This window comes from Heterocephalus glaber, unplaced genomic scaffold (genome assembly GCF_053883595.1).
Source record: "Heterocephalus glaber isolate CG9 unplaced genomic scaffold, H.glaber_assembly_v1.0 deba00001481, whole genome shotgun sequence".
Taxonomy (NCBI): domain Eukaryota; kingdom Metazoa; phylum Chordata; class Mammalia; order Rodentia; family Bathyergidae; genus Heterocephalus; species Heterocephalus glaber.
Genome location: NW_028258317.1, coordinates 56,511,950 through 56,539,096, shown reverse-complemented (window position 1 = coordinate 56,539,096; position 27,147 = coordinate 56,511,950). Strand labels below are relative to the sequence as shown.

Genomic DNA, 27,147 nt, shown 5'->3' with positions numbered 1-27,147 from the left:
TACAACGTAAGAGAATTGTGCCTAAAATACCACAGTTCAATTCTATGTTTTCTGTTAGACAACATGAAGTTACTCCAAAGAAGTAAAAGTATACAAATTTCTTCATTTACTATTTTACCATTCTTTATTTTACAAATCTCCTCATTTTCTGAAACAACCGATCAAAATAAAACAATATTAAGATGTTACATATAATGATTCTATATATTAAATACGTGAAATTTTATATTAATTATATATTGAATATGCTTAATAGCACAGTTTTTATATTTAAAAATAATCACACAGTTCCTCATGTTTGTATCAACATTTTATTTCAGGAAGTTTTCAGTGTTGTTTGCTATCAGATGTGAGTGTTATGGTGAGACATTTCCGTTGTCTCTGGATTCTAAATATGGCCACTTGGGCATTGCATCAGAACTCAAGGGAGCCTGTAACATCCACAAGGACTTGTTCACCTTCAAAGAAGAGCCACAGAAGCAGGATAATTTAGTGAGTGGCTCAGAAGTTCTCCCTCTCAGCTCTCTTTTGGTGTTTTTCACTAAACAGCCCTTGGATGCTTCACCTATTACTTAACTGAAGTGGGTAAATCTGTCTTAACCTATGGTGGCACCAGGAACCATGGGTTTGTAGTAGATCTCTTTCTCTCTCTCTTTCTCTGTCTCTCTCTCATTCTCTTTCCAAAAAATTATTGAATTTTTGAATAAAGATGGAAAAGAACCAATAAAGTACAAATGAACAAAAATGGCCTCATAATTGTCATTTTCCTTTGAATTCATAACCAAACACAGAAATAAGAAGAAACAATAAGCAAAATGTTTCCACTTTAAAAAAAAAAAAAAAAAAAAAAAACTTAGGACAGGGATTTAGCTCAGTGGCACCATGCCTGCCTCGCCAAGTGTAAGGTCCTGAGTTCAATTCCTAGTATTGAAAAAAACAAAAGCAAAACAAACAAAGAAAGCTTCACTGAATAGTGAATTTACTACAGAATTCTTTGAGTAGGAAATCAAATTTGTGATTTTAAATTTAATTGGGATTTTTTTGTTTGTTTTCTCTCAGATATTATTACAAAATTCACCAAAAAGAAGAGTCAAGATTGTCGAAGTTTGGATCTGGAATGTTCTGCAAAGACTCCTGTGTTGAAGGCCATGCCTTGAGCTGTGGCTGCTACTGTTGGGAGGTGCTGACAACTTTAGAAGGCGGGGCTTAGATGGGAGGGTTGCTCACTGAGCCACCTTTGACTGGTAGAATTTGTCTCTGGACCCTCTCTCTCTTTCTGTTTTTTGGCTTCTAGGCCACCATGAGGTGAGTAGCTTTGCTCCACCCATATCCTTAATGTCATGATGAGCTGTGTCTCCCAAACCCAACAATGGAACAGGCCAGCCATGGAACGCAACTCCTGAGACCCTGAACCAAAATAAATCTTTCCTCCTTTAAGTTGATTTTCTTAGCGATAGAAATCTGACTAACATTTTCATTTGTAAATATTTTGAAAATCATAGAAAAAAATAAAGTCACAATTTATTTGTAGAGAAAATACACATATATTTATTTTAATTGTGGTTTATCCCACTTTTTGCCAAGTTTCCATGCACTTGAAGAGAAACTTAACTCTGTGACCTATTTTGTTTACAATTCAACAATGATAGTCATTTTGAAAAACAGATGACCTCACATCCGAAGTTAATCAACTACAGACTTTGGCCTGTAATGCCAAGTATCACACAGATAAAAAAGAAATGTTACTGAACAAACGGAACGACCAGAGAACTGTTCCAGAGACCCTCTCCCCTCAATACACTCTAAAATTCTTAAAACATAGCCAGAGGAGAAAGAAACTGAGAAACTGAGCTCTTTTACCTAACCAAACTAAAACTATATGAACATAAATTACCAGGTCAGACCAAGAATCAATAGCAGATGGCACAAAAGTTCACGTCTGACCTCCCTAAGCTGCGTGTGAGAGCTCTTGAGGAATGAATTAATTTAAGACAAAATAAAGACACTATACAGAAGGCTGGCTTCATGGTGGGACAAGTTACATGGGGCTCTGTGATCCAAAGAACCCATGTTGGTTATTAGACGGCTCTCATCTTCTTGAAATTTGTAATAATTTTTGGACAAGAAGTTGCCGTATTTTCATTTCACACTTGCCCCTCAAGTTATGTTGCCATTCTTGACTATTTTTGCTTCATCCTTCCAAACTATGATGTTATTTCAATTTATTTTTCCAATACAAACCAGTCAATAATTTTTGCTTTCTTGCTTTCTTCTTTTTCTTCTTTCTCTTTACTTCCCCTTTCTTCCCTCTCCTGCATTTTTTCCTTCTGAAAAATAAACATAAAAGATGATTTTTCCCTGATTATGTAGCTATGTTTTGTAAGTACTTCTTTGGTATTTTATCTCATAGTAATAGATTTAGAAAGATCAGAGTAGAGATTTAAAGGCTGGGGATTGTAGCTCTGTGATAGAGGGCTTCCCCGGCATATCTGAGGCCTTGAATTCCATCCCCAGCACTACAAATATCTTTAAAAAGTAAACAGAAAAATTTTTGAAAAAAAATTCTAAATGTGAAGAATCTAAAAGGAGTATATGCAGATGCAGGATAAAGATATTTAAAAAAAAATTTTTTTTCTTTTTTGGTACCAGGGATCAAATTCAGGTCCTTGCGCTTGCGCAGCAGGCAGTAGAACCACTGAGCTAAATCCCCGGACCAAGATATTTAAAATATAAAAGTTGAGGCATTTGAAATCAACAACTGGTTTGCATTCTGCTAACACAAACTTTCCAGTGGTCACAATCGCCATGAAAATGGAACCACAATAAGGGAGTCTAATTATAAGAAAAGCCTACAAGGTTATTTCCATTAGAATGATGAGAAAACCAGTCTTTTTCTCCAGATGACTATCGGGTTGATGATTCAGCTTAGGAGTGAGCCTGAGTTTCTATGGATCGCTCTACTGTAAACTCAAACAAAAACAAAAAAAGGAGCACAATAATTGTTTTTGCTCATCACAAGACTTTAAAAAACTGGAATCACTGTTAATTGCATAAAATCTACTACTCGCCTAAGCCAAAATCCATGATGTTCACATTAATTTATAGTTACACAATTTTTTTTAAATGTCATGTTCAGAACCACAAGAATATATCCTGATACCCAGGTAATGATAGCTGGAGAAAGGAAGTCTTGCCATTCACTCAAGCTGTTAAAGAAGTAGTGGCCAAGGATTGGGGGCCATGAAGGCAAGGAGCCCCTCTGTGCCCCTCTTCTATCTAACCCCGAGGACACAAGGCCATCACCTTCACACACTTCTCCAGCTGCTAACATGGCTCTCACTGTTGTTAGGGGATCCACTGAATTCTCCTCCTCCTTCTCCAGGGGAGTCTCCAGACCTGATCCGTATCTGTCTCCCATCCTCCTGTGCCCCGTGGTTCTGGATACCACATGAACTGCCTTTGCAATTCTTGCTATGAAGACAGAGCCAAGACACTTTCATTTCATTCCCTTCCCTCCTATCTGATGTGTCCCATTCTACTCTGCTCCTTTTCGTACATTCCCTCTTCCCACACTGGATCCATTTATAGTTCTGCATCATCTACAATGCGAAAAAAATTAACCCATAACTTACTTCACTCTGTGAGATATCACCTACATTTGTCCTTAGAGTAGATGGAAATGAGCTAATAATTCCATACTGTGGAATATTTCATTATCACATTAAAAGAATATTTCTTTATTAGAAAAACATCACAAGCCCCTCCTACTAGAGCAGATATTATGAGCTAATTTTTACTGAGTGTTTTCTCTGTGCTGGTTGCTGATGATAACATTTAGATTTTATCATAATCATCCATGTCCTGATTCAATTGTCCAGCAAACCATGGTGCAGAGAAGGTGAGAACCTTGGCCAAGTTCTACAGTGAGCAAGTGGTGAAGCTGAGATTTGAGTCAAGCAGCCTGATTAATTCTGAGCTGTGGCTGTGAAGACACCAACCTCCTCGAGGTCACTTTTCAGAGTTAAAAATGAACGGTGATAATTGCAAGAAGGTACATTGTTTACTTGTCAAAACCAAAGAAAGGCTCTGGAAGGTGGGTTTCTTTGGCTTCTCAGTCAACATTCCCCCATCTTCACTGTTGAACCTAAAGCAAATGGATCGTTTCCACATGATGGCATTTTAGGTCTCTAGTTACTACGTAGCAACACTTTGAGTTCCTGTACTTCTGGCTCAGCCTCTAGCAGATATACCACTGCAGTAGAAGAATTCCTCCTCAAACCATTCAGTCTTCTAGTCGCTTCAGTTCAGAGCTGAGAATTAGCTTAAGCCAAGTTTAATCACCATCTAGAGTAACAGAGGTGGAAGAAAAATAAAAAACGATCAATTATTCTAAGTGGCTTATCATTACCAAATGCAGTAGTGTTTGGAAGAATCAATTTTTTTCCACTTTCTCTTAGTTTTACATTAGCTATTTCTCTGAATTCTTATGCACCTATTGTTAGTCACTTTAACTGTATTATATCCAATCCTTAGAGCAACTCCAAACAACAGGTGGTTGTAGTATTAGTAGTAGTTTACTGATGAAAATTAAAACCATAGCCTAGAAAAGGCAATTACTCTCTTGGGGGCGCTCAGCTAATAAGTGGTGGAAGCCTGATTGGAACTTGAATCTTTCTGGATCTCAAGCCTCTATCTTCTAACCCACTCTACTGCTATACCATAAAAGTCTCTTCGCAAATATTACAAACGTCTTCTCCCTCTTGGATAGAAATGTTTCATGATGATCACAAAGAAAAATAATACAGCTCATCTCAAGGCTTGATTACTGAATATAATCTCATGAACTATGAAGTAGTTATGCCAGCGAAGTGCATAAAAATGCAGCTCAGATTTATATATAGTAGAGATGTATAGGATTAATGTAACTGTTGAGGTGTGTGATCTGATATCTGTAAGTTTATAAGGATGAGATGAAATAAAACAATGCTGAGGTACAAAAGTCTTGAGTTAGAAGCGTTCATAGCAAGGAATAGGGATTGTAGAATGCCAGTGTATGTGAAATACAGAATGTGCCAGAGAGCACGCTGCCCAGGGGAAATAGAAAATGGCATAGTAAATAGGTAATTACACACTATATTTGCCTCTATAAGAGTCATTTCTTTATCCTAAAACCAATGGGAAGTCATCAAATAAGATTTAACTCTGTGTGCAGGGGTGCTGAATGTGTGTAATAGGAGTGTGTGTGTGTGTGTGTTTTATGTGTGATGTTGGTAGTGTTGCTGATGATCCAACTTACAATTTCATAAGCTAATCATGTTTACTCTTACACTTTTTCAACATTTACTGTCTCATTTAATTATGCCTTTATTATTTAATGATAAGAAATCTAGAGTGGAAAAATGGAAATGTGCATTCCAATGTTAGCATAGATTTCTTAACTTACTTTTTTGGAAATAGAAATCCTTTATTTAGTCCAAATTAACACAACTTTGACTTCAACTCCACTCTTGTTGAATTAAGGCAATTGACTGTGTATTCAATGATGATTATAAACATAAAATTAAAGAATACATGCAAAAATATGTAAGTAGAGATAAAGATTAAATACATAAAAATTGTTGATTGCCTATGGTGATAAAGCAAAAAGAGAATAAGGTACAGAGTTAGGAATGAATACATGTAAATTTAAAAGATCCTGTAGTTAACTTAAAAGTATTGAGTAATAGTTTTTACAATAGCATTAGCTCTCTAGGGGTAGATCACTTAAAGACAATAACTGTAATATATTGTTAAAATTTTCCTTCATTGAATAATCCAAAAAACAAAATAAAAGAAAGTATTATATGCTTTAATGTTGAGTGAGAAGTCCTGGGTACTTTCTAATCTTAAAATTTAACACCCCATTTAAATCCTCTGAGCCTGCTGCCTCAAATATAAAACAGGGATAATAGCTTTTCACCACCTCTGTGATTCCTAGAGCTAACATTTGAAATGCCTTGAAAATGCAGTTTTCCAAGGGACCTAAATGTGTGTAATTTTTCAGAAATGTACTTAATATTTTCATTTTCCATCTATCATTAAAGCAGCACAGTCTCAGAGACTGATTAGGACTTGGAGACATAGCTTTGTACAACTAGGCAAATAGGCATTGAGCCTTGAAAAAAAATAATGATTCAGATTGAGAAGTAACTTTTCTAATTATTAAAAATGTAATTCCAGTGTTTATGCCATGTATATCTAAGATAAAATATCAATAATTGTTTCCATTATGACAAAGTATAAAGTAAATACAGAGGCTGGGCTGAATAGTTATTAAATCTATTCCAAGACTTTTTTTCCTAATTGTAATTATAGATTACCTAAAAATCTAGACCAGAGTTGTGTAACAGTTTGCTTGAAATTGACTCAGCTTGAGTAATGCTTTAAATATATCTGAAGATCTGGTTGTATAACGAAAGACACTAGTAGCTTTGTATGAATCCCTGTCCTTTGCTTATAAACCTCAATGTTTGAGATGCACGGTGCCCCCCAGCTTGAGATTAACTTAGAGTAGAGCTTCATGACCTCAAAGTCATTGATATTTTAGGCAGGGTGAAATTTTTCTTTGGGGTTTTACTGTACTAGATGTTAGCCAGCGTGACTCACCTCTGTCCACTGAATGACAATGACACCTATCTCTCAGATGTAACAGTTAAAGTGTATCTTGTCTTTCTCATATGTCTTCTGAAAGGGAAAATTGCCTTTCATTGAAAATTATGGTTTGCAATCTGATAAGGATGTTTAATATATAGGGGCTGTGGTTTAAGGAAACATTTCTAGGAAGAAAGAAAAAGGAAAAGGACAAAAATAAAATTGATGGGGCACAGGATTTAGCTCAGGGCTCCACCGCCTTCCTCACAAGTGCAAGGTCCCAAGTTTGATCCCCAGTGCCCCCCCCAAAAAATGAAATTGACCCATTTTTATTTATTCTGCTTTTCTCTTCCTTTCTTCTTGCCTTGAGGACAATTGCCTGGAACTCTGGCTGCCACTTTGAAACCATGAGCCAATCACCATAAAGGAAATATCAAAAAAATCACAGGAAGGGGCCAGGGACTTAGCTCAGTGGTTCTGCCACCTGCCTCGCAAGCACAAGGTCCAGAGTTCGATCCCCGGTACAAAAAAAAAAAAAAAAAACCCACAGTATTTCCTATCGTTTCATCTTGACCTTATCCAAGTAGTAGTCTTTCCCTCCACGTGTGTGTGTGTGTGTAAAAATCTTATTTACTTAGTAATTATTCAACATCTTTTCTATTCATATAGGAGACCTCATATACACTGATACACTGATAACTGTCTTTCTTCATTCCTTACCAGGCATAGAGGAACTAGGAGTTTAGAGGAGGAAGGGAGTCAAAAGGGATTGTTGCTTGAAAAAATTCACCTAGGAACTCTGGGGAGAAAGGTATCACAGGGTACAAAGAACACAGGTGTGTCAGTAGAATGCATATTTACTTTAGTTTTTAATAATAAGAAAATATAAACAAGGATTGGTTGAGAATCAAATAGCTTTTAAGATATTTTAGACAGAGATGAAGTATGTAAAGTACTTGTATGCAGAGCCTGGATAGAAAGGGACAAAATGCCAACTATAAATATATTGGGAAGCCATGGTTTTGTAATGTTAGACATTTTCTCTTTGGTGCTATTTTAAATTTATGTAGATTGTTTCAAATATAATAAGTATTTAAGTGATTTATCATTATTTAGTTTCTACTTTTCCACGCCAAAATTTAAAAGTATCTTGTGTTTGGGCATGTGTGTTATGTGTGTGAATGTCCTTTAAAAATCGTATGTCCGGGCTGGGGATTTGGCTCAGTGGTTTCGCACCTGCTGCGCAAGCGGAAAGATCTGAGTTCCATCCCAGGCACCAAAAAAAAAAAAAAAAAAAAAAAAAAAAAAAAAATCATATGTCCATTTTTTTGGTTTTTTGTCCATTAGTATTTTTAATTCTTCATTTTTATAAAGCAGATAACACCTCCTTTCAGGTTGTGAAGACTAAATAGTTTTTTTAAAAATATCTAAGAATAGTTCCTAACCTATGGTAAGTTCTTAATACAAAATTCATTCACTCATTCCAAAAGATGAAGCACTACTGGTCCTTGTGGTTTTCTGTATTTTGCAGATGTTCCAGATTTTTACTTTCTTGTTTAGCTATGCTACTTTCAATAACTTGCACCTATAGGATAAAATGTTAACAAGTCCATTTGCAAACTCTTCACATTTATCAAATCAGCATGTTCAACCCATTTCACTAAATAATTGTAATTTAAGATTCGGGCTCTAGGGCTGGGGATTTAGCTCAGAGGCACTGCACCTGCTTCCCAAGTGCAAGGTCCTGAGTTCAACCCGTTACCAAAGGGAAAAAAAAAAAAAAGATTCAGGCTCCAGTCCCCTGATAACAAATTAAACTACTGGATTATACTTAAAGAAAATCAGAATGAAAATGAAGTGCCAATGACATAATTGTCACATCTTTTTTATTTTCACCTACATAGTTTATGGGGTCTTATGTTTTCTGGTAAACATATTTAAAAAACAAGATTATCTCCATTATACAAAAAGAATTATAGGGTATATTGTTTTCAGAAAGCAGGTAGGTGCACTGCAAACCTGTTGAACAAATCTTCCTAGTTAAGCTAATGTTGCAGAATGAAAACTGTGATTAAGAAGTCTTCTGTTAAGAATACTTGAGAGCTTCAAAGGAACGTTTAGTTTCCTCCACAAAGAGCCACCAGAATTTTTTCATAATCTCCTTTGGTTTCATCCTGTTGATTCAAAAATAGAGTACACTTAAAGCTATGAAACTCATAATCAATATATTCTAATTATAGAATAATTATTATCTTTTTAGACTTAGGTATAGGTCAGATCATACATTTCAGTGCATCATTATCTGATACTATTGATCAAAATACTGTTCATTTAATTAAATAACGTGTAGAGCGATAACTAATAGATCTGGATTGTTGTACAAAAAGCAAAACCTTTCAAGATTCAGATTACAAACTTCTCTGAATTTATTATAGTAGAGGCACTGCTTTTAAAGAACGAAATGCAGTATCACACAGAATTAAATAAAGTATAATAGTATAAAATCTCATATCATACATGAGGAAATACCTGATTCGCTCATCAGAAAGAGACAAAGTTATAAGTTTGTAACTTTCTTACTTATTCTTGGTAGATTTTATGAAATAAAAATAGTGATGTGAATTTAAGTTGTTACCTATTTTTCAATAAGCTCAAAACTCTTGACTTTTCTGTCTTATTTTTCAATGCTCTAATGAGTTAACTTGAAATTTTTTTTTTTTTTTTAGTATTCAAGATTGAACTCAAGGCCTTCACACTAAGCTATATCCTCAGCCCTTGGTTTATTTGTTTATTTTGAGATGGGGCCTTGCTAATTTGTCAAAGCAGGACTCAAATTTGTGATCCTTGTGCCACAGTCTGTGAACATATATTTTAAACATTTTATATATGACAAAATTAAGAAAATATTTTAAATAAGTTCCTTATCCTCTAATGTTATTATTTGCAAAATAAACCATAAAATCTATCTACACTGTGAGAAACTAAAATACTTTAGAATACTATACATGGAAAACTAAACATTTCCATGATTTTAGTTGAAAAATGTACCTAGTTCTCTGGTATAGAACTTACTAGTAAATTTTTTTTACTTATGAATTAGCCACATAACATTGAATTAATCTTATATATGAAATTCATAGACACAGTAAGTCAGTTCTTCCCTTTGAAGATACCACATGAACTTTCATTTGTGTAAGCAGCCTTGTGAATATCACAACATACCAGAATGGCTTGGCAAAGGGAGATGCCATACATCTTCTGATAGTATACTTTGATATCATTCATGTCGATTTCAGAACGAGAGACCATAATCCTGATCAGCGCCTTATGACGTGTTCCAGGACCCTGTCCAAAACAAATCACAGTGTCTCTCATAGTCATAAAAATACTCCCATTAATGAACACAGATTTTAAATTGAAGTCCATTTACCCCTCCATAGAATCTCTGTAAGAGAAACTATCTCCATATTCACACATACACACACACACACACCCACACACACACACACACAAGTACACAAGTAGTAAGGAAGTGACAAGATACATGCTGCTAATTTAACCGTCAGTGCAAAGAGCTTTTTTACAACCTCCTAACTGGCCTTCCACTGTCCAAGCTTTTCTAGACCTATTCAGTAATTACAACTGCAGTAGACTTTTTCTGAAACTGTAAATTTGCTCATTGAATTCATCTTTTCAAAACACTTTGGGATTCTCCTATTGCTCTGGTTTTCTGGATGAAAACCAATCACTTTAACAGAGCTTACAATGCCTTGCCTAATTCTACAACCTCTTCTATGGTGCATCATTACTCTAATTAGATTTACTGTTCTGGAAGTGTTGTTTGACCTTCTGTGTTCAAATTTAGGTCTTAACTGACAGCAAGGCTACACAGACTTCTGAAGCCATGGGCATATGGAACTCTGTGCTTTCTTGTAGTACTGGGTATTCATCTTATCCATCTGAATATCACACAGGATAGGGGCAGCCACTGTGCTAACTACTATACTGTTCCAATTATTTTAGGTTAACATGCCTAACATGTCATTTCACAGAGGCCCCTTAACATTAACTGATTGGTGTCTCTCTCTCTCTCTCTCTCTCCTTCTCTTTCTCCCTCTCTCTTTCTTGGATTTGCAAAGGGATAACAAAGGTAACTTCATCATTATTCATCTGAGAGCTCCAAATATAAATATGGAAGTGGTGTCCTATATAATACCATGCATGTTACAGAGTGATGTTGAAGCAAAATAGTTGGGATATTTCAAATACATCTTGATATGACCTTCTACTTCTGTAAACATGAAATGATATTTTTAAAGATTCAATATTAATCCATGACATGAAGCATAACATAATAAAAAAGGCAAATGAAACTTAGAAAGTGGAAATAATAAAACTCACAACCTTACTACAAATAGGTTACTAAATTCATACATTCAATCAACCTTTCCTTGGCAGCTCAGGTTTTAAGCAAATCACAAGTCACCCATAAATTATTTAATAAGCTCACTTTATAATAACATCTGTATATTTGTAAAATGCACCAAATCTAACAGAAGTTCATTTTAATAAAGTAGGATATTACCTCTTACATTAATAAAACAATGATTTTTTTAGGTGAAAATACCAAATGTGATTTTCAAAGAATACTGGAATTTCTGTTCTAGCTACAAATTATTTTTCTTCTAAGAAAAGCTTATAAATAAAATGATACCTTTATGGCCTGATGAAGCTTCTCAGCAAAGAAAGCCGGTTTGCTTGTGGCACATTTCACTGCAAGAAAAGTAAATTTTAATTGTTTAGATGTATTTACCACAAAACAAAAAAGATTCGTATGAAAGAAAAGAAGTAAGAGTTTTGCCAGCAGGATTCTGCACCCACGATTATCCAGCCCCTCCTCCCAATATGGATATTGAGCTAATAGGAAGATATTAAGACCATCTAGATGGTGGTTTTGTATATTCCCTTCACAGACAATATCATTTATTTTTTAGTTGCCTTAAATCCACACCATTAGCAACTTTAAAATTCCTGCTATTTTGAATAAACTGCTCTTGGGCATAGAAGTGTTAAAGATCATGAAAGTAAGTATTTGACCAGTACTTTAATAAGAACCCTAAAAATAAATAAATTAATTAAACAACCCAGGACAGGACAAGCTTTAAATATAAGCAGCTGCCCAGACAAAATACGATCATAACTCAATATGTAGAGTTCTTTTTTTAATCTATCTTGCTACACAAAGTGGTACCTGTGAACCAACAGCATCAGTATCCAGCAGAATCTTGTTAGAAATGCAAAGCCCAGGCCCCAGCCCAGAACTACTGTATTACTATCTGCATGCTAACACAATTCACAGCAAATTCATCCATTAGCACAGTATCACTGAATATACAATTTCTCGTTAATAAACTCTTCCCATCCAGGACTACCTACCAATGGCCGTGAGGCACTTCTCAATGTCACCTTTCAGCTCCAGGTCCAGAGCTTTGTTCATGTCGTGCTCACTGTACTTGGTGTATTTCTGAAACACTGAACATTAAATTTCCACTAAGATTGGTACAAATCCTAGCGCTTTTTAACAAACTTCACCAAAATCAGCATTACTGACTCAAGGAATCCTTTGGGATAACCAAATGTCAGCCACATTTTAAAAAGCTATTCACACACCTTGGCATAACATGGAGATTTCATCTTCTCCTAGTAATGTAAATCACATGGAAATTTTGATACTCCCATACATTTTGGAGGAAATGTTTGCAAGGGCCAACAGTTATTAGAAATGACATGTCATTGACAACTATATGGACCTTACCTTAGTAAAGGTCTGCACAGTAAATTTTCTTGTTTAAAATTTGATGTCATGTGTTAGTATCAGATAATGAATTTTAGGTAGTAAGATAATTTTACCCTTACCCTGGCTTCCAGGAGATTCAGGGCTTGTGCAAAAAGTTCATCATCATTTTCAAGTTTTTTTTTATTGTTTGTTTTGTTTTCCTTCACTGGAATTTCATTTGCTCTGTAGTATGTGACTGTTGTTATATAACTATTTCAAATCTTTTGGGAAATTAGGAACAGTGGAAATAAAGAAATGGTACCCCAAAGTCACAAACACGCTGGCAATACTGTGATGATGTCTGTACAGTTGCACAGATGGACAAACAGTAACAACAGGTCAGGAGAACCACACCCTTGTTATATAGGAGAGACACCAACTAGGACTTCTCTCTTTTCTTTCTCTTATGTGCACTCAATAAGAAAACTTGAACGTCCCATACACAGGTTCCAGAATCATTTCTTTTACCTCTGCGAAGGTGGGAGTAGCTACGGGTGGTCAGAATGGTGTTGAACACATTCACATCCGTGCCCTTTCTCCTTTCTCCTGCTTCAAATAAGGCCTGTCAGGAAATGCAACAATAAACACGTGACTCTGCTACATTGATTCTGGCACAAGAATGTTAGATCTCCTCACATATTTCACAGGCAATGGCTTTGTGCTCAATACAATCCAAGTAGGCAATACTAAGTGTGTATGTTCGTTAAAGACAGGGGCCTTGCTTTGTTTGTCAAGTATCCTGCACAGTATCTTTCAAGGTGCCTGGTGAACATTAGAAAGTGAACATATGTTTGCAGAATATATATTTGCTGAGTGGAATTGCCTTAAGATTATCTCTATGAAGATAACTCCAAAGGACCCCTAAAGATTTTCTTTACTCTTTATTGTTCAAAGTCATTATCAGCAAATGGTACTTGTAAATTAACAATTCAGCCACAACATAGAACTTGCACTTTGGTGTTACAGTTTCTACATTCAAATTCTAGCTCTGTAATTTAAAAGCTGTATGATCTTAGAAAAATAATTTAACCTTAGTAACCATACATTTTCATCTTTTGAAAAAGGAAAAAGATAATTATTCCCTTATTATCACAAGTACACTCTGTTAATTTTGAAATGTTAATTATTATCATCATTCTGGGTCACACTAATCCATGTAGTGTTCATAAATATACATTTTAGAGCCCTGATAGTCTTAAAATAGAAAGCACACTTAGAAATGTCACAAGCAAATAAGAATAATCTTTATTGTGGGCAATTGTTCAAATAATAACTTGGTTTTGATATGCTTATAATTTCTATTAAAATTCTCAAGCTTCCAATGGTTAAAAAAATTATTTTGCACATTTCAAGCCAATTGATCTACCATGTATGTACTTAATTTAACAAAAATTTAATCAGGGTATATTATGTGTGAATAATGTACTTGTGGAGTGAGGGTGATATGCGTGGACAAATAATTTTCTATTCTTACTGGCTCATTGTGGAGAATTTTATATACAGAATACTATTCCACGAGTAAAGAATAATGCAAATAATGGTTAGTGTTTTTAAAAATCAAAATTTCATGTCTTAAATGTCATTTTCTTCTAATGGTTTGGTGTATGAATAACTGGAAATCCCACCAAAACTATACGCAACAATATATAGTAAATAAGAATTATATAAAAATTACAATATCATTTTGTTTATATCTATGAACTATTTTAATAATCACTGTTTAAAGAATGTTACATTCCTTGCTATTTCCATTTCACTTAATAAATAATTTATTTTGCCTTACTTATACGTGGTAAAGTAAAAATTCAGTTTTTTCTATAAAACCATTTTGGGAAAGACAAATAAAATTTTCACTGTTCTCTTTTAATACTCTCTGGCTTTATGAAATCTGCTGAAAACTTAAGATGGTATTTTTCACTTTTAGGCTATAAACTTGAGTCTCATTCAGGGAATGAGCATTACAGAACCGCTGGCTTCTCAGCAGATCTGAGATTTGATTTCAGGCCAAGAGCATCAAACAGTGACCTGGTGTAAGCTGGGAGGGCTGTTTTCCGAGCCCTTGCTTACCCTGGCATCTGTGTCAGCCAACTCGTCATTCACACTGAGATCCTCACACCGATCACCCTGGAAAACATCCATCTTATTATAAACTTCTCCATACCACATGATCATATGATTTACTTAACTTCTCTTAAGCCAGATAAATAATATTCTTTGAAAAACAGCAGGTCAAAAGGAAATCTTATCATTTACGACATCATGGATGATCCCAAAAGACATTGTAACATGTGAAGTAAGTCAGGCAGGGAAAGACAGATGCATCGCAAACTCAGCTACATTTGGAATTTAAGCAGGTTGACCTCATAGTAGCAGAGAATAGACTGGAGAGTACTAGAGACTTTGAAGAGGAGAAGAAAGGATGGGGAGATGTTGATCATGGGGTACAAAGTTTCTGACAGGTGGGGAGGAAGAACAAATTTTGGGGTTTATTGCACAGCAAGGTTGCTATTGTCAATATAATGTATTGTATATTTCTTTTTTGGTACCAGAGATCGAACTTGGGTCCTTGCGCTTGCGAGGCAGGTGGTGGAACCACTGAGCTAAATCCCTGGCTCTGTATTATATATTTTTAAGTAACTGAGAGGGAATTTCAAGTGTCTAACTATGAAGAATTGGTAAGTAATAAGAATGTGTTATTTATCTTTTTATTAATTCCACATAATATTCATGTACGAAGACATCGCATGGCACCCTGTAACACATATAATTATGATTTATTAATTAAAATTATAAAGTATTAATTTCTCATTTTTAGAGAAAGCACAGAGATAAGATTTTGTTCTTCATAAGAGCAGAGGTGTTTCCTGAAGTTTTTGAATTTTACCTTAACAAGAGAAAGCAGAGCCTTCTGAAAATCTCCAGACGTGTCTGAGGTGATATCTTTGGCCAAATCTCTTTTCAGTTCTGAGAATAAGGAAAAATAGTATTTTGATTAAACTCTTACAAAATAGTGATACCAATAATAGAATCAATATCTGACCTGTCTGTATTAGCTTGAATTTACAGTGCTACAATATTCGATTCATAGGACACATTTCAAAATATCATCATTTTCTTTTATAAAACAGAGAAATTAGAATAGCTGAAACATTACATTATCAAATTTATTTCCTAGAGACCAACAGAAGTATTTGAATTCTACTGGAAATGAAAGCCCGTATTGTAAAATTTTGCCAAGGAGAAAAAATTATTTATTTGGACATTGTCAAATTATTAATTCTGATATACAGCGTGGCAAAAATATCATCAGTAGGATGAATACAAAGTTATTTAATAGGATAAAATAGAGACAACTGCTTGAACGTAAAATTTTCTACTTTAAAAATTATAAATATTTTATATGTAATACACTGATATATTTATATATAATTATCTATACATACCTACTTACATATATAAAATAATCCTTAATAGAAAACATTAACTGAATTTATAATTGACCAGAAACAGTAATTTAATACAGCCATTAGACTTTACTGTTTATATAGTATATAATAAAGGAATATGGAAATTTACCTTTATAAACTTTTATCAAATTAAAATTAATAATGACCATTTTTATTACTGCATTATTGCCACTGGTAAATCTAAGATAAACATTGGTAAAGACATATTATTACAGAAAATGAAATTCAAAGCTTCCTTGTTTTGATTCCTTTACTAAATAGCTCTGAAAACAATATGCAAGAACTATTGTACTCTCAGTATACGGAGCTACATATTGGCTTGGGTAAATAAAGCCAGCAGCTCAAGGAAACTAGAAAAGGCAAAATGGCAGTCAGGTGTGGTGACACATGAATGTAATCCTATATTCCTAGCACTCTGGGAGTCTGAGGCAGGAGGATCATAAGTCAAGCCTAGCTTAGGTAATTGAATGACTTATTGAAACCCCGCCTCAAAATCAAAAAGGGCTGAGGACATAGCTTAGTAGGAAGACCCTAGGTTCAATCACCACCACAAAAACAAGAAAGAAAGGAAGGGAGGGAAGGAGGGAAAGAGGGAGGATGAGAGGTGGGGGCGGGGAAGAGAAAGAAAGAGACAGAGAAAGAGGAAAGAAGGAGAGAGAGAGAGAGAGAAATAGCCAAAGACTTGCATCTATTATCTTCCAAGTACTGAGCATGTCACTTAGGTGAGCTGAGCTGTCTCACTGAATACATAAAATGAGCCGTATCTGATCTTTCAACTCCATGAATCCAAACAGATAAAAGTGATTCACTCATTTATGCTATAATAGCAAAAAACTACCTAATTCTTTACCTTTTCAAGGACAAATGGTGAATAATATTTGAAACTTTTAACAACTTACATAACTCTTCAAAATAAAACATTTTTATGAAATAAGTCCCAGGATAATAGAAAATGTTCTTTGGAATTTCCTCAAGTTCAGAGCTATGAATCAAGTTTCCATGATAACATGTATCCATTAATTCTGGGTGGACTTTTTCTATTAAAGTGCAAGCTCCATGTAGGTAGGGTCATGGGCTGTTTCCTTAGGATGTTAGCACACTGAATGTTGCCTGGTAACAGTGTAGACATTCAGTAGACATGTGCCCAACAGTAAAGAAACATTTTAATATACAGACTTCCCAAAGTCTCCATAAGTAACATATACATTACATTTTAAGAAAATGCATCAGATTTCCTTTGCAATTAAGGTACTGAACTGTTTGACGTTACAACTTACCATCTCTGTAGACTCTATTAATTTCTCTGATTTCTCTGTTGCTTCTTGATGTCAAAATTTCAATGAGGGTGTCTTCATCAGTTCCAAGTCCCTAAATTAAAAGAAAAGGAAAGAAAGGATGTATAGGAAAAAATCTTTATTCAAAAGGATAGACTAGTTTTTCATCACAAAATTTATTGAATTTATCATTTAGTCATTTTTACCCATAATATTTAATAATTATAATAAACTCTTTATTACATTGCTTTAAAGAAAAATGCATATGCAGCCAATTTGTGGTGGAGATATTAAAAATGCAGATATTTGACTTACACAGTGACATTATAAGGAGGGTATTAATGCCAACATTTATTTCCTCATGTACCTACAGATTCATTCTTTGAATTATTAATGTACTCACTCTGAATTCCCACTAATGGACAAGCACACTGACGACAAGACAGCAGGAATATGTAAACTTTATACATTGTGCCAGGGACAGGAGCTTTGGCTAAATTGGTGATTTACCTTCATGGCAGCACGGAGCTCATCTGCATCAAACTGGGCTGGAGTTTTCAGCAAACCTAAAGCCACTTCTTCTACATGACCTGTGAGGGCTTTCTTCAGAGCTTCATCTAGTGGCTGTAAAAAAAAGTTTAGCACTAGGGTTTCTAATATCTTACTTTATAGCAACATGGTATTATCTGTTCATAGGTCATCTTATGACAAATCCCTAAACACAATAATTTAACACCTTTCTTTCATATTGAAAAGTATACTAGATATTAGGAATGTCATCTTAACTTTTTAGATCTAGTAGGATTAGATGAGATTTACTGAATCCACTGGTAATTTCTTGCAGGATAGGATTCTCAGAGTTTTACACAGAGAAGAAGCTATATGTCAACAAAAACAGTAATGAGAATACTCTAAAAGATGTGTATTAATTTTTCTAAGCTTTGAGATTTTCATTGCTCAAATAAGCATTATAATCAGTAGTTGACATTTTACAGTTTTCTAAATGCACTGACTTAAAAAAAAGAACTACCTACATTTGCTGTAAGATATAAAGTTTACTTCTAAAGTAGAATTACACACAAATTTTAGATTTCAGGTGCTGCAGCTCATTTTGAATGTTAGCAGAAGATACAGTTCAATGAAAACATATTCCTTATGGTCTATGGTAATTTTGATACTTGCTAGGTTCAAATTGAAGACCTGTCCCCAATACAAAACATCACATCTAGAAGGAATTTACAAGATGAGGACTGTATGAATCCAGTAAATGTGTTAAAATTGATTCATTTGCAACAAAGTGGATAAATACTACAACCCCAGTTTGAGATGAAATGGAAAATAATAGTTACAAACTGAAACAATTAGATAAATGTGCTTCAGAATCCATGTTTCTGCATAAATTTGAGCCAAGTCAAATATCTACCTTGACCACTCTAACCTACCTTTCCTTTTTCCTGGAGGTAGGCTGCTTTGATCTGTTGACGCTGAGCATTGTTTCTCTTAGTTAGAATGTCAATGATGGTTGCTTCATCCACACCTGGAAATAAGGAGTCTCCAGGTTTTAAACTCAATTTGCTTGACACAAAATTATTCATTATCAAGATGTTCCACATGCAGTTCTTAACACACTAAAAAAATATAAATTTTATCAGCCTAGGAATTAACTACACTTCTTACCAAGCTGGAAGTCTTAAGATGACATTTTATTCATTTGAATGAGAAATAAGGAGCCAAAAAATTGCTCCTGGACCTAGTCAAAAATTAGCCAATAAATTGCTCCTGAATGTCAAAGTATTTGATCCTAATTCAAACCCTAAATGTGATCAGCTAGGTTGATTCTGGATTTTTGCTGCCGAGTTTCTGAGGGTGAACTCATAAAGATAATTTGCCACAGCAGTAGACAATCCACTGATTTGACCATAATTTTCTAAGTACTGAGAAGGAAATATATCTTCATTTGATAGAGATCTTATCATCAAAATGAAAAAGCTTCTTTCCCTTGCTCCTGTCCGTTTTCTGATAAGCTTTCAAAGAGCACTCTGAAATGTCCAGGATGGGTCTGTTTTCAGGAAACACACTCACCTTTCACTGTTATGGCTTTGTGAAGAGCAGCAACATCAGAGGAGGGATTAAAGCTGGGGTAGGGGCTCACGGCTGAGCCAGGACCGCCTTTGGATGATTTCACACTTTTCTGTGGATCAGAGACTCGTAAATTAATATCCATTCAATTGCCATAGTTTTAAAATTTAATATTGTAACTGCATCACTTTATTATCACTCTACTTACAATGTAGTCCTGTTCTTGACTGTCAATAAAACGGGCCTGCTTGAGGAATTCTGATACCATTGCCATTTTAAAGAAGTGTCTAGAAAGAAAATAGTAGACGCTTTTAAAAAATAAACCACCCTCAAACATTCTCCCTTACATATATATGACATATGGTTATTGTGTAATCTTGTCCTTCCTTGTTAGAATTATACTTCAGAACATAATAAAATGTGGGGTATAGGCATTTTTTAAATGATCATATACTTAAAAAGAAGTCCCTGGCCTCTAAGCAGAAACTGGGCTCTTTCTTGAAAAATTCAGCCCTAATCCCTAGAGATCAAATGACTACCACAAGGGAGCATGTTTGCTGAAGAGGAGAGCTGGTGATTGATTTCACATACTACATTTACAAACCACCATCAGCCCAGCTCTCGGGTGCAAAAGCACTGAAATTACCATCCTTTGCCTGGAGGAACCTCCAGTTAGTGTGTTCTCTGCCAGGAAAACCACAAAGGCTAAGCAACTTCTTAGAGGAAATGTTGCCTGGGCAGTCTCTCTTGAAATGAGTCAAGATGAATGCAGCAGAAAGGTAAAGAGAATAAAGCAGAGAGAAGCTTATCACACTTGGGAACTGAAGAAAAATTTTGCTGAAACAAAAAATGCTAACAGAAGCTGAAACAAAAATGTTTAAATATATGCCCAAAGCTTTAGGAAAGCATTGGTAGGTTTGCATAAAGAAAGTAGCGTGACTCTGACTGTGATTCAGAAAAAATCATTCATCCTGTATCGTGGTGAATGGCTAAGAGATGGGTAAAATGAAGATTAGAGACCGTTGATTAGGCCACTAGAGAATCTATGTGGGATTAAGTGGGGCCTGGAGCAAAGGAATGCTAAGAAAACAACCATAATATTTACATTTATACAATAAAATAAACTGGGGCAATCTAGGAGTGGATTGACCCAAAACACAATCCATGTATTTCTTCTCAAATATCCAGCTTCTTCATCCATATCTTCGTATAAAACTATTTCAGCACATGAAGTAATTGATGTTTTCTTATTTCTTCCAGTCTAAACACAAACCCTGCATGCTTTCTCCCAGACACAAAACATCAAGAAGAAGGCTATTTTAAACATGGTTTTGTTTGAGCAAGGAGTAGGTGAAATTGCAACATACGTGACCTTGTGACAAAGTCTATCTAAAGGAAGTTTCTTAAAAGCCTATCACGCTTTTGTAGCAATTTTATTAGATGTATATTTTTAAAAATACGAAATATATTAAAATTTAATGAGTCCATATTTTGTCTGCATGTACCAAAAAGCCAACGATGATCCTTTTTGTCTGGAGATGCACTTTTAGGTGCCCATGCTCAAGGTCTACACTATGCTATCTCTCTACACCCTTTTGTTTTACCCCTCCAGAGACTGATATTAGGAATACTTGGAAGGGAAATTAGAAAGATAATCTGTCATTGTAAATTCATGATACGAGGCTAAATGACTCATGAGCAGTAAAACTCATAAGCTGAGTCCTTAACAGCATGTTCAGACAAAGTATTCAATCCATGCCTGCTGACAAATGACTGCAGTTCCAGGTAATGAGATTAAATACCTGAGAGAAATACTTTCCACAGCAGAAACAATCTCTACTTAATTGTCCTGGGGATTGTTCAAATTACCTTGTCATCTGTGTGAAGAAGCCATATATTTGGCATTCATTTAATGCATTCTCTTCTCTCCAACAATCAATAAATTTAAAGGTGGTTCCTAACGTAAAGTCATGATGTGCAATTTTGCACAAGGTTTTACCTCTCATTGCAATGTAATCTGGTGCAATCGTTGTTGCCACATGGAATTACACATTCCAGCTGCTTAATTGGCACACCTAAAACTTCATAGCAACTCTAGGAAAGACTCAAATCTTTAAAATTTCTATTTTCATCATCTCATCTCAGCCCTTAATAAAGAAGAATCATCAAAATGAATGATTCCATTGTTCCCTTGGCAAAACACTTTTCTATCACTCATCAAAACATGATCAACTACTCTATTCTTTTGAATTAGAAAAGAAAAACTTCAAAAAAGAGCAAAGCAAAGACTAAAGGTATTTTCAATTATAAATTAAAGTGAGTCTGACAACATCTAAACAAAAGTTTTAAAAGCTATTATACTTCATTATTTCTTTCACTTCTAAAAATAATTGCATAATGCAATGATTTCTTTCTAAAAAAGAAAACCTATGGAAACAATGATATTATATTAATTACATAACATAAAGTGACAAAAGTAAAGCATTTGAGGAATTGATTTGCTGTAAGACAGTGTCCCTAGAGGAGACTGTTCTGTGTTTTACGTGTTGAGTTCCTATATTTTAGTCTAAATCATTTGCACAACCTAGAAGGACAGTGTCAAAAAGAAGTATCTAGAATCGCATCCTCAGGAAAAACAACAGACAAAAATGGAATTGAAGTTAGCCTAAGAACATTTCCTAGCTCTTGAAGATACCAGATTCATGGCAGAATACAAGAAATTTCTCTAAAGAACAGATTTTAACACATCCTGCCAGTTATTGCCCAAAGCCAATTGTGCACATTAACAGAAAATTTGCCTAATTTACAAATACCACATCAAAAATAATCTGGCCAAATTTCATTGTGAAAGCACTCTATATAAAAATCAGATTAATCCTGTGAATTTTGTTTTTTCTCTGTCCTTTTCATTGTAATACTTAAAACCTATACTACCAGTAGCCATGCCTTCTGATTTCAAAGAGTAAGAGTTACATATTCTTTTCAATTAAGGAACAAAATGACTAGGACAAGATCAATATTATTTTTAATAACTCACACCTGAGAATCAAGTTCATTAACGGTCAGTCCTTAGAAACTGTGCTAGGCTTCACCCTAGCCCTAGGCAGTTTCTTTTTAAATGCTTTGCCTTGTGTGTGTTTTTCCTTGATTATATATTACACAAATTGTCCCCACACCTACCTTCCCAAAGAAGCCAATTAGACTATACAATCCTGTGACTGAACAAACACTTTCTGGAAGGTACGCTCATTAATGTTTTGCTTCTGGGCTTTGGCATCCAGAGTGCCCTTGCCTGCAATGTTCTTTGCTCCTGCACACCCACTTCCTTTTGCTTAACTAACTGCTGCTTCTAAATGAAGACTCATAGCAGACCCATCCCATCCTCCAGAAAGCCTTAATTGGTCTTCAGCACTGGACTGGGTGACCTTCCATGTTCTCCCAAACATTCTCCCTTTACCTATACAACGGCCCCCTTGTCCTGTATTACTGTGTTCCTTGGACTTACTTATATCCCCTACAGCATCCCATTACAACAATGCAAATATGCTATTCGCTAAGTACTTTAAAGGCCCCGAATTTAGTACTGTATGTTCATTAGTCTTATTAAATTAATATGAATCTTTACTTGTATTTTAGGGAACATCTGCACTGTTAACGAACTTTTCACAACTACAAGATATAAACATAGTGCTGAGATCTTCTGGAACTTGCTTTGCTTCTCTGACAATCTGACTTCAAGAAAACAGTAAGCTTTTCCAGATGGGCTTCATTTATAAAATAGGAAGATTAGAATAAATAGTATATAACTCCTGCCCAGGAAGCGCAAGGACCAGAGTTTGATCCCTAGTACCAAAAAAAAAAATAGTATATAAGATTCATTATAGGTCTGAAGTGACAATATTAAATTCCACCTCGAGTACATGGTGATGAAGAATATTAACTGATGAATAAGGGATTATGTAAATTGGATTTATTTTGATTTTCCAGATAAAAGCTATCTAATTTTTTTTTTTTTTGCTTAAATTCTTTTGTTGGTACATTTTAGGTATACAATACATTTACATTTATCATTGGGTGCTTGTACCTGTACATGATGTATCTTGGTTCTTATTTTTTCCCCATTACCTATGCGCCCTTCACCCCTCCACCCTTCCCTATTTACATACTTCGTTTCCATTTTTTCTTTCTTTTCTCATAATTTTTCCTTTCCATTCTTTCCTTTCCCCATCTCCTCCCACCACCTCTACCCCTTTGGACCTTTTCCTATTTCAAAGTATCAATTATTAGTTATTAATCCTTTTAGTTCTTATTTACACTCTCAGTTTCTCACACTAGAGAAACTATTCGGTATTTACAAATGTGTAAAGCTATCTAATTTTAAAGGAAAAGGAAAGAGTTTACTTCAAAAACTGTTTGTAGTTTGTCAGTCAAAGGTAACAGGCTCATTAGTTTTGCCCTAAATTTAAATATATCATAGGTTAATGGGCCTGGAGATAATTAACAACAATCAGCTTAGGTAGTTAATGTATACAGAAATCAATCTCTGCAGATGTTTTGATTGAAAAGGCACTTAATAAGCATGAAACTATAGCTGGTCCCTTAATAATGTCATTATTATTTTGTCAACATCAGTCATATGTTGGGGACCTGCCAGATGTGGTTGAGCCTGGGCCTAGGATGGTTCTAACTTCCGCAGAAGAGGCCATTTCAGAACTATGAAACCAGCATTTTGCAACATTTGAATCTGTTTCAAAATGTCTTCTTTTACAGCTCACAAGATACATTCCTGAGGACAGAGGGGAACATTGCTTTTTCAAAGTTCAAGCACAATTTCAAGCATACCAACTCAAGAAAAAGCAAATCTCTAATTAGCCAGTATTGCAAATTAGAAATCAAGGCATTTAATTAACATTTAAAATAAGCTAAGAGAAAAATACTGGAAGGGACATTTGTAATAAGCAGTAGCCAAGTATGTAGCTGTGATTCATAATCTCACTTTTGCAAATTATGTACAAAACCATTAAAACTCTCAGATTTACTTTGTGCTTCTTTAAGAAATTTTATGACCATTCATACATGCAGCAATAAAGATGCTGTTAGAATAGGTTTCAGAGAGCACCTCTGGCATTCTCATGGGTTAATTTATCTGACATCACCCAGGAAATGTTTCCTTTTTCCTTGTGTTTTCAAACCAGCACTGGAAAAGCCTGTCTATGTCATAGATCACAGGAAAAAGAATGTGGCCACACCTTGATTAAATGAAATGAGTAATAAGTGGACCTTCTTAAATTATATGAGTAAACATAACATTAATTTTAAAAACGTTAATTACAAAGGGCACAACTGCCACACTGACATCTAAATCTAATCAGTTTTCCTTACAAAAGCAGAAAATAAATTATGAAAATGCTGCTACTTTGTAATTCCCTGCCAACACACTTCTGCCACTTTCGTTTTTCAGGACCCCTACAGGCACTCACCCCACAGACTGATTTCCTTGTAAGATAAAAAAGCACATTCCAAGGAGAGGGAAAGGAAAAACACATTCTTTAAAGGTTACAAGAAGTTAAGCACATTCCTTCTTTACCATGGCAACTTAACAGCCAAACAAAGTTATATTTGCCGTATCTTATAAATTGTATTTCTCGATTAATTAAACTAAAACATTACAATGTGTAATCCTTAAAATATGATTTTTCAAAGTATATTAAATGCAAGTAGCCATAAATTCTATAGAAACAGTGACATTTCATGGTAATAAAACTGCTGAGAAAACCACAAAGCAAATCCAGAGAAATTTTTACTGGTGTTGGAAAAGTTTTCAAAGCAACAAAAACTACCTTAAAAGAAAACTAAGGCTTACCTTTTTTCTACCTTCTTCCAAAGAACTCAAGAGAGGCTCTTCTCTGAAGGTTTCAGACTACAAGTGAAGCCTTGGACTACTGGTTTTATAGGGTTTGCACAGAGGCCACGCCTAGCAACCAGAAGTTAGTAATTGGCTGTCTTTTGTTTGAAGCACAAACCTCAGCTTTCTCCAAAAACAAAGTGAAACAAGTTTTGCAAAACTACTCACTAAACCAATCAGCTGATAGTAAAAAGGGAAGGAAAATAGGAAGGGCAAATTGTTCCTCCTCTTTCTTTTGCATTCTCCTCCCCAAGGAGAAGAATGCCACAGAGCTTCAAGTATGTTAAGCTATCAGCCCAATCCTGACACAATTACTGGTGCACTTTTCCAACTAAGTTGTCTATAAAATAAAATGTATGATGAATGGAACATTAGGAAAACAACTATGGTAGAATCTATAAGAGCCAGCAGGTTACAATCACTATATTTCAATTTCTAAATGTGACTTTTTCCCCACTGCCCTTCCATTCTAGTGTGCTCATGCTTAGATTATACATGCTCTAATTTCTTGAAAGTTTGTTTATTCTTCCTAGAGGCTGCCAAACTCCAAGCAGTCATACAAATGGAACCAATGACAAATGTGCTGGATTTCTTTTACTGGGATCCACCAAATCGACCTTGTAAACAGCTTATAACTGCTAAACTCTTCAATAGGACTTCCATGTTGGATTCTGAAGTCCCCTGGACCTTCTCCTTATCCTCTTTGTGGGAGGCTATTACTAGTTCCTCCCAGTGGAAACCCTTGTTGCCTATATTCATAGCAATCCTGCTCACCTTATAATTTGGCCCATGTATTCTTAACTATTTCTTTGGCTTTGTCTCCTCCAGACTCAAAGCTATACAGCTACCCAGATGACAGTGCCTGGTGCCCATCAAAGGCCTTTAGATAGACCCTCTGGAGAGTAACTCTAACTGCTGATCACAACTACAACCCTATTCAGACAGAAGTAGCCAGAATGCCCCCTCACCCTTTGCCCCCTCACAGCAGTTAGGGGTTCTTCTTCAGAGGGGAGGATTTTGCAGATAGGTAAGTTAATTAGATATCTTGTAGGCAGTTAGACAGGGCCAACCCAGGAGGAGCCAACATGGAGGAGAGTGAAGACACATTCACTGCAGGCCAGCATTGTAAAAGGAGAGAAATTAGCACACCCATGTAGGATAAATAACAGTGATTGATATTCTAAACAGGTATCAATCACCTGGGTAGGGCACCAAGGTCTTAACCCAGCCTCTCCCGAGAAATATCCCTGACCCTCACCCTTACGGAAAATCCTTGTAACTTGCTACCTGACGTGCTCCCCCATTGGACCCCCATTTAATCAATATTACCTGGGTGACTGTACTTGTAATCTTATTGGATGGTCGTGGCTTTGGTCCACCTCATGCCCACCTTGTAAATTTCCTTTGGGTCTTATAGTTCTGTCCCACTTTGTACCCGCCTCACCACATGGCTTTGCTGTATAAAACATCTCTGAAAAGTGGGGTGAGCGGGCAACCTACTTTCCATTCCCCCTTCTGTCTCTCTTAGAGAGAAGCTTTCTTCCTCTTAATAAATGTTTCCTACTTTTAACTTCCAAAACAACAATTAAAAAAAAAGGAAAAGCACAGGTTTGCATTCCAGCTCCATTGCTTATTACTATGCTATCTTCAGGATTTCCCTGAACTTGTTACTACTTTTGTATATAGGAATATTATTCCCAAGGCTGCCTATTCACTGGAATTCTTGTGGTGTGATCAAAATATACCATTGAATATTTAAATTTTTAAAAAAATATTAAATTAAAAGACATGGTCCTTAATCTCCCTCACATTACTCTCCCTGGCCTCAAACACGGGCATCCCATTGTTCTCACCACTCACTCTCATGTGTGTCTTTAGTTGCAGTCATTGCTACCCAGATGTCCTGAAATTGATTCAAAACGTTTATGGCAATTTTTTTTTTTTTTTTTTTTTTTT

The 27,147-nt window shown here is 35.3% G+C and overlaps 1 protein-coding gene across 1 annotated transcript; it reads right to left on the bottom strand.

The window, feature by feature from the left end:
• Window positions 1-8,499: 8,499 nt before the first annotated feature.
• On the bottom strand, window positions 8,500-25,208 carry Anxa1 (annexin A1). The gene is made up of 13 exons (XM_004862518.4): window positions 25,150-25,208; window positions 19,495-19,573; window positions 19,290-19,398; window positions 18,650-18,744; window positions 17,718-17,831; window positions 17,211-17,301; window positions 15,351-15,430; window positions 14,534-14,590; window positions 12,935-13,028; window positions 12,067-12,162; window positions 11,345-11,403; window positions 9,853-9,975; window positions 8,500-8,804 (listed from the first exon to the last, which is right to left on the bottom strand). The coding sequence occupies exons 2-13, from the start codon at window positions 19,558-19,560 to the stop codon at window positions 8,748-8,750; spliced, it is 1,041 nt and encodes a 346-aa protein (XP_004862575.1). The 5' UTR covers window positions 19,561-19,573; window positions 25,150-25,208; the 3' UTR covers window positions 8,500-8,747.
• Window positions 25,209-27,147: the final 1,939 nt, after the last annotated feature.